This window comes from Dunckerocampus dactyliophorus, chromosome 2 (genome assembly GCF_027744805.1).
Source record: "Dunckerocampus dactyliophorus isolate RoL2022-P2 chromosome 2, RoL_Ddac_1.1, whole genome shotgun sequence".
NCBI lineage: Eukaryota > Metazoa > Chordata > Actinopteri > Syngnathiformes > Syngnathidae > Dunckerocampus > Dunckerocampus dactyliophorus.
This window is the reverse complement of record NC_072820.1, coordinates 43083468-43091000: the sequence shown is the minus strand read 5'-3', so window position 1 is coordinate 43091000 and position 7533 is coordinate 43083468. Positions and strand designations below refer to the sequence as shown.

Sequence of the window (7533 nt, the reverse complement as noted above, 5' to 3'; positions counted from 1 at the left end):
CCAATGAAGGTCATTATATGATATACTAATTCATATCTTATTCTGGCCAAACGGCCAGTGAAAGAACAAGCTATTCTCCAAAAATTGCTCCTTGGGCCACACTTTCGGTACACCTTCTCTATAATTGGTAAAAATTCCACAAATAAAATGGATGTACAGTCCTGACCCAACTAATCTGGCAAACAAAGATCAGCTTTAAGGGAACATGTTGAACTTGTTCTGTACACTAAAGCTGGATGTAAATAATCACCTATGGGTGGTCACGTGTCCTGGATATACTGTACTACTGCTACAATGCCAAAAATAAATAAACCCCCACACACACATGCATCAAGGAAGAAGGATCTGGATAAAGGTGAAATACAATGTAAATACCCACAAAATAAGCCTAATTTGTTACATTTGTAGTAATAGAAATTGGCCATTGCTTTACATTTGAATCAATTTAAGGAGTGAAGGTGAATTTTTTTCCCATTTTTTTTGTTTTTTGGCATTTTCCTTTATTGCCGAATGGGCCATCCGACTCTGGTTCTATACATCTTCAACAGCGTAGGATAAAAATAAAAAGAACTAAAATAATATACAACCCAATTACACAAATTATGATAAGATTATAAGTGATACAAATAACAATGACTGTTGACTACGGTGTGACAAGAACTCGCGAGATTAAGACTTGATGAGGTTTCTCATTTGGCGAAAAGCTGTCTCGCGAGAACAAGGCAGCCAGAAGCCAATCACATTGTGAGCAATGGCATCCCTACTATGAATGATAAACATAATATGGAAATGGCAGTGTGCAGGGCATTATCGGAACCGTATATTAAATGATTTACCCACACTATAAACCTTGCAATCCAAAGCTACCTCGGTGTTCCCAGCATCAGAGTGACATAGCAATGTTTTTTCAGTCTGAGTTGGTCAGCTGCCTCTATCTTAATGTCCAAGCAGGAGCTGTAGTAATTCTACATTTAATCAAACTTACTTAAGATTTGTCAGATCGAAACACGTAGATGTTCAGACTTGTCTGTACCCTTAATCACTGAGCTGTTTTATTTACACTTGTTACATTTGGCCGAGTGCCAATTTTACAAGCTTCAGCGAACACCGGTTCCGCTTCATAACACACCTCATACGTAGAAGAGATCCGTGTCGACAATATAGCAACATTGTCGCTATATTTAGCGAGTAGGGATGCGCATTAAAAGTGAAAGTCAGGAAGTGTTTCTTGCGTCATTTGTTCATGCTGTAATCAAATACAATCGGTCAACAAAGGTGAAGTATTCGCCACGCATGCGGAAGTGGAGCTTCACCTCCGATTGTACATAAGTATTTCCGTGCAATGCCGGTTTGATGCCGGCTTGAAAGCTGCATAAACCCCTCCATATCGCAACCCAGCCGCTGACCAGCGAAAGAGACAAGAAGGCAGATCTTGGACACACTCCACCGTCGCCTGGTAATACCTCGCCTTCCTGGCGAAACACGCATGGGTGTCCAAAGTTTGCCACCCGGGCCATCTGTGTAACGTGGCTCATTGCAGATATAAAATAAACAAAAACCTAGCAAAAGTGGAAAAATAGAGCATAAAGGAGCATAATGTAACTAGAAAAAACTCAAATGTTGTAACTAATACAAACACAAAGATTTGTCTTTAAACATATGTTTAACGTTTTTGAACAGTTGGACAGCCCTGACGTAAATAGACAAAGACAAGTATGGAAGACAAAAACAGTGAGCTGGCATTGTTCCACTACGAGCTACTATTAATTCTGGCACCCCTACTGAAAAGCCAGCATTTCAGGAAATGCTGCAATCGTTTGACAGACAGGGCTAATAGCCTGTGAGAAAATGCCAGTCACAAACGCCAATTCTGCAACTCTACAGAGTGAAAGATGATATAGTGAAGGAAATATTGCATTATTATGATATATTATTATTATACGGTATATTATGACAGTGGTTTATTTGGTCTCAGTGGTTTAGCGTGAATTTTGGGACAATAAACATTTCAAAATGTATCTGCATTGTTTTGTGACTCAATTAAATAAAGACGTTTGTCCGGTCATATTTTTTTCATTGTCCTTGTCTTTAAAATAATGTTAAAATCTCGTCTCATCTTGTTCTCATCGACCCAATCTAGTGCAACGTCTCGTCTCGTGAGTAGGGTGTCTCTGTCGTATTCTGCAACTGACATTCCTCATTTAACCCACCGATTATAATTACTTTTTCTAACATTTCCATGTGTGAAGTTGCACTGTGTATGATATATTTGAATGGGGTTAAACATGTATGTATAAGCCGCTGTAACATAAGACTAAACATGCTTCCCTCCACTCTTTGCACACAGAGCTCTTTGGCACAAGTGGAGTACACAAATAGTTAAAGTGGGATGTTGGGTGGGCGAGTGGGGAGGGTGGGGGTTACCACCAATCCTTTTAACAGGCAGGTACCCCGCCGGTCCCAACCCAAAGTCGACCACTAACTTTTTAAAAATGTTCCTTCAGCATCTCAGGAGCAACTCAAGTCGGTCCTGCAGTGAGCTGTTTGGAGATGGCTGCTCACCTCTAATATAAAAGCAGCATCACAACTCAACTCAAGCGACAAAGAATTGATCCATGTCACACGTGTGATGTGCTTTGGCTCTTTTTAAACTTGGCTCGACTTTAAAACTTTCAAATCAACCGAAGACGTGTTCTGGTTCTGAGATGTGGTGGATGCTGTTTCCACGGTGGATCTGGTTCCTGGCCAGCGTGTGGATGGAGGTCCAAGTCGGCGCTGCGCCCCATATTGCTTACTCCCATGCGGGGATGTGTCCTAATGACATGAACCCCAACCTGTGGGTGGATGCCATGAGTACTTGTACTAGAGAGTGTCAATCTGATCAGGTAAGCTACTTATACCACATTATGTATTATATTATGTTGTTAACCCTGAATACAGTACTTGTCCATTCTACATTTCCAATACTTATCATTTATCCTCACTAATTACACGAGAGAAAACAATGCATTCTACTCTATTGCTCCAATTTGAACACCCTCTTGGCACATATTAACACACTTGGAAATTCAAAATTTTGGCCACACAACAGTTATTGGGGTACTTTCCGTGACTTAAAACGCAGGGGGGCCTTCAACTTTTTCGGTTCTACTGTATATATGGTGTAATATCTATTTGGACTTAAGTAAACATTTTCCACCCAGGGCCACACATGGAGAAATTGAAGAACGCAGGGGCCACGCTGCAGTGTACAGTATTTAATAAATACTTTAGTCATAAAAAAGAGAAACCGTAGAAATGCATCATAAACATGTTTATTTGAAAAGTCAGCTAACACAACAAAATACAATTTTTTCCACAAATAATATCCAAAAAATATAAAATTGTAACAGCTTGAGATGCTTTTTCTTTTCATGTATTCAAATAAATAATATAATTTGACATAACAAAGAAATAATAATGTGCTTTGCTATTTTTTCTTCATTAAACAGTACATATGAAAATTCATGGCTAATTGTGTGGTGGTCAAATACATTTGTTAAGCACTGTAGGTCAACATATGCATGCTATGCTATCCTAACTTTCTCTCTTTTTTTCTTTGTGGCCCTAAAACTTTGGAATTTTATAAGTTAATATTGATTAGTCATTATTTTATAACTAATAAAAAAAAAAAAAAGCTGCAGACCACAAATGGCCCCCCGAACTGCACTTTGGACACCCCTGATTCGTTCCTATAAACCTTTATCATTGCTTATTATAATAGCAAACTCACTTGTTGCTAGGTAGAATTTGTGGGGTAAAGTTCACAATTAACAATTAAGTAGCCTTTATAAAGAAAGCGTTGTGAAACTGCAGTTTTTGACAACACACAACTCACTACACAGCACCAGTTAAAGGTTTAGAAACACTGTACAAGCTTTCAATACCTTTTGATTGGTGTAAAGTTATAACCGAAAAGTACACTTTACTGGTGTATCATTATTATCCATATGATGATGAGAATGGCCTTTAATCAAGTGATAAAAGCCTTGTCACATAGCACAATAATTTTCTAGTGTATTTATTTCAGTGAGTGCACTATTGAGGATTCTTTCCTTGGCAACTGGGTGCAGAAGGTTCCATTGCCCCACACCACAAAGAAAGAACAGGAGACAAAGAAATAAGAAATAGCTCTACAAGCATCGATCAAATCACCACTTTGTATTGCATGTAAAAAATAAACTGGAAAAAACAATAAGTAAACAATAAGTGCTTGATGTGATGTAACACATTTCCCGATACTGTCTAAGAAAAGTAATTACTTCCCTCTTGTCTTCCAGGAGTGTGAATCCTTTGAGAAGTGTTGCCAAAATGTGTGTGGGAATCGTAGTTGTGTGGCATCGAGATACATGGTTGGCGACAAAAACCCTGCGGGGATGCCCCAGGAAGCTACCTGCGCCACCTTCATGTGCACCCAGCAGGGGTCACAGTGTGACATCTGGGATGGTCAGCCAGTGTGTAAATGCCGCGATCGGTGTGAGAGGGAGCCCCAGTTCACGTGCGCGTCTGACGGCATGACCTACTACAACAGGTGCTACATGGATGCCGAGGCGTGCTCCAAGGGCATCAACCTCTCTGTTGTCACCTGTCGGTTCCACCTCACCTGGCCGAGCACAAGTCCGGCATTGCCCCTGGTAACCACTCTCCACCCAACAACCGCCCCCTTGCAGGTGACTATACCGCCTCTTGCCGAGCCTCAGGCGCCTGTTGTCCTGAGCATCCCGCTGCTCCAGACTGTCAACGTGGGCGACACGGCCAGCTTCCTGTGTGATGTAACTGGGGGCCCCCCGCCTGAGATCACCTGGGAGAAACAGCTTCCTGATGGGGTCCAGAGGGTGGTCATGGGTCGCAATCACGTACAGGGTAACATGGTGGTCACAAATGTGGGTCAGTTGGTCATCTACAACGCTGAAATGCACGACTCAGGCGTCTACACCTGCACGGCCCGGAACCCTTCTGGCTCAGTGCAGTCCCACCACCCTCTCACCGTGCTGCCCACAGAGCCACCCAGAAGCCCAGATGCTAACAACTTGAGCCGGTGCCTCCCTGAGGAGTGCATAAAGCCTCCTGATAACCCAGAGGATTGTGGGAGTGAACTGGAGATAGTGAGCTGGTTCTACGAAGCCCAAAGCAACAACTGTCTGTCTTTTACTCACTGCCACAGCAGCAGTCACCAGCAGAGGAAGCTGTTTGAGACCTATAATGAATGTATGCACTGCTGTGGACCAAAGCTCTCAAGCCCCTGTGACCTACCAAGCCTGCAGGGCCCTTGTAAAGCCTATGAGCCACGCTGGGCCTACAGTAGCAGTCTGCAGCAATGCCAGTCTTTCATCTATGGAGGATGTGCGGGCAATGACAACAACTTTGAATCCAAAGAAACCTGTGAAGAGATGTGCCCCTACCCCAAAAACCACAACTGCAAAGCCTGCAAGCCGAGAGGCAAGATCGTGACCAGCTTCTGTCGCAGTGACTTTGTCATCCTGGGTCGCATGACCGAGCTCACAGAGGAAAAAGACTCAGGTCACGCTCTCGTGACTGTGGAGGAGATCCTAAAGGATGAGAAAATGGGCCTACGTTTTTTTGGCAAGGAGCCTCTGGAAGTCACCTTCCTCAACATGGACTGGAGCTGCCCCTGTCCAAACATCACAGGCGCCGCCGCCGAGGGCCAGGTTATCATTATGGGCAACGTCAGCGAGGGCATGGCAGTCCTGCAGCCGCACAGCTACGTGGGTGCCTCCAGTCCTCGCCGTGTACGAAAGCTGAAGGAGGTCATCTCCAAAAACACGTGTGACATTCTCAAAGCCATCACCAACAGTCCTCAGTAAGCCACGACTAGGAAAAATACATAACTAATACATAACTAAACTTTGCCATTGTAGTCATTGCACATAAATTACAGTGCAATCTGCCAGTGAGTATTCTCATTGATCCAGGTCATTGTATTCTAAGGGCATGGAATTGATCACAACTGGACTGTTCAGGTTCTCAGGGCATGGAATCGATCGCAGCTGGAGAGACGTTTTGCAAGCTTCATCCGTTCATGCTCAAAGACTAGGTGGGACAAACACTAGCCAGACTAGATAGAACAGCTCTAGTTTGAGAACTTGGTACAAGATCCAATGTATTTATCCTCTAAAGTAGGATGCATGTTCAGACAGGAATGGTTTTGCTCGTTAAGGTTGAGAATCCATCTCTGAACAGAGAGGGAAGTCTGCGACACCGCCTTTCTCCTTCATACAATGCTGCCTTTCATCCCTTCCTAAAATATTCAATCATTTCGGCTCTAACAAATAAATAATGCACAGCCACCTTGGTTTCAGGTGGGTCCATGACCGCAATTACTTCTAAATGGAACGCTGACAAAGGTGATACCGCCCAACCGACTATCGTTGGCGGGCAGAGGCCCCACTCCATTGCATTCCAACGACTGTCATTTGACACCACTAAAGAGCAAAACCGTTCCTGTCATTCCTTTACAGGATGAATACACTGGATCTTGCACCAAGTTCTCAGTCTACAGCTGTCCTATCTCGTCTGACTAGTTTTTTTGTCCCACCTAGTTTTTCAGCCTGAACTGATGAAGCTTGCTCGGATGAGAGGTGAAACGTCTCTCCAGCTGCGATCGATTCCATGCCCTGAGAATACAGTGGAATCTGCCTTAGTCGACCCCGTTTATTTTGACAACCCGTCTCAGTCGACCAACTTAGCAAGTCCTGGTCCACCGTGTTCTTCTTGTTACTAAAAATGTGTCCTTTTCAGATGACGTCGACCATTTGGGTCAACATTAAATTTTCCCGTGAAAAATTGCTTGTGTGTTTTTGCAAAAGCTGATTTGTGGTTATGTCAAAATTAGGGAGGAATGATATTTATTTTTTTACCGATACAGATAACTTCCTGCTTCTCAAGACCGATACCAATAACACATACATTTATATATATATATATATATTTAATTTAGATTTAACTGTAGTTTGTGCACACCTGGAGGTAAGAATGACTCAAAAAACGATGGATTTGACAAACTGATAGATAGATCATCCCCCCTACCGCATCTCACAACACACACCCGTTTGTACAAATGGAAAAAAATTACGCCAAACTGCCGTAGGTTAAAAAATTTGCAATGTGCAAGCAATGGCTCATTTTGGTATTGTCAACATGACTCAACCAATCCGAGGGATGTGCACTTAAACATGTTCCACGGTATGTGTACATGATTCAATATGCTCGGAGCTAAAACTGAAATATGATTTTACCTACCAGATGCAGCAAACAAAATTGTTTTATTGGACACATTTGCAGCCACCTGTTGCTAGGCAGAGTTCACAGCATAAACCAGCCATGCTCATTTGGCAGTTTGAATGGCAAACTGAACTCTGCACTGTATTAAATATAAAACACACTTTGGAAAGACAGAAAAACGATGCTCTGTAGCAGTACAATGTCCCACCGGCTGTGTCATTTCATTTTTATTTAAATGATTTTAATTTTTAA

At 42.6% G+C, this 7533-nt stretch overlaps 1 protein-coding gene across 1 annotated transcript; it reads left to right on the top strand.

Annotated features, from left to right (window-relative positions):
- Positions 1 to 2705: 2705 nt before the first annotated feature.
- On the top strand, positions 2706 to 5999 carry wfikkn2b (WAP, follistatin/kazal, immunoglobulin, kunitz and netrin domain containing 2b). Its single transcript, XM_054757109.1, has 2 exons — positions 2706 to 2885; positions 4320 to 5999. Exons 1-2 carry the CDS (start codon positions 2706 to 2708, stop codon positions 5862 to 5864), a joined length of 1725 nt encoding a protein of 574 aa, XP_054613084.1. The 3' UTR covers positions 5865 to 5999.
- Positions 6000 to 7533: the final 1534 nt, after the last annotated feature.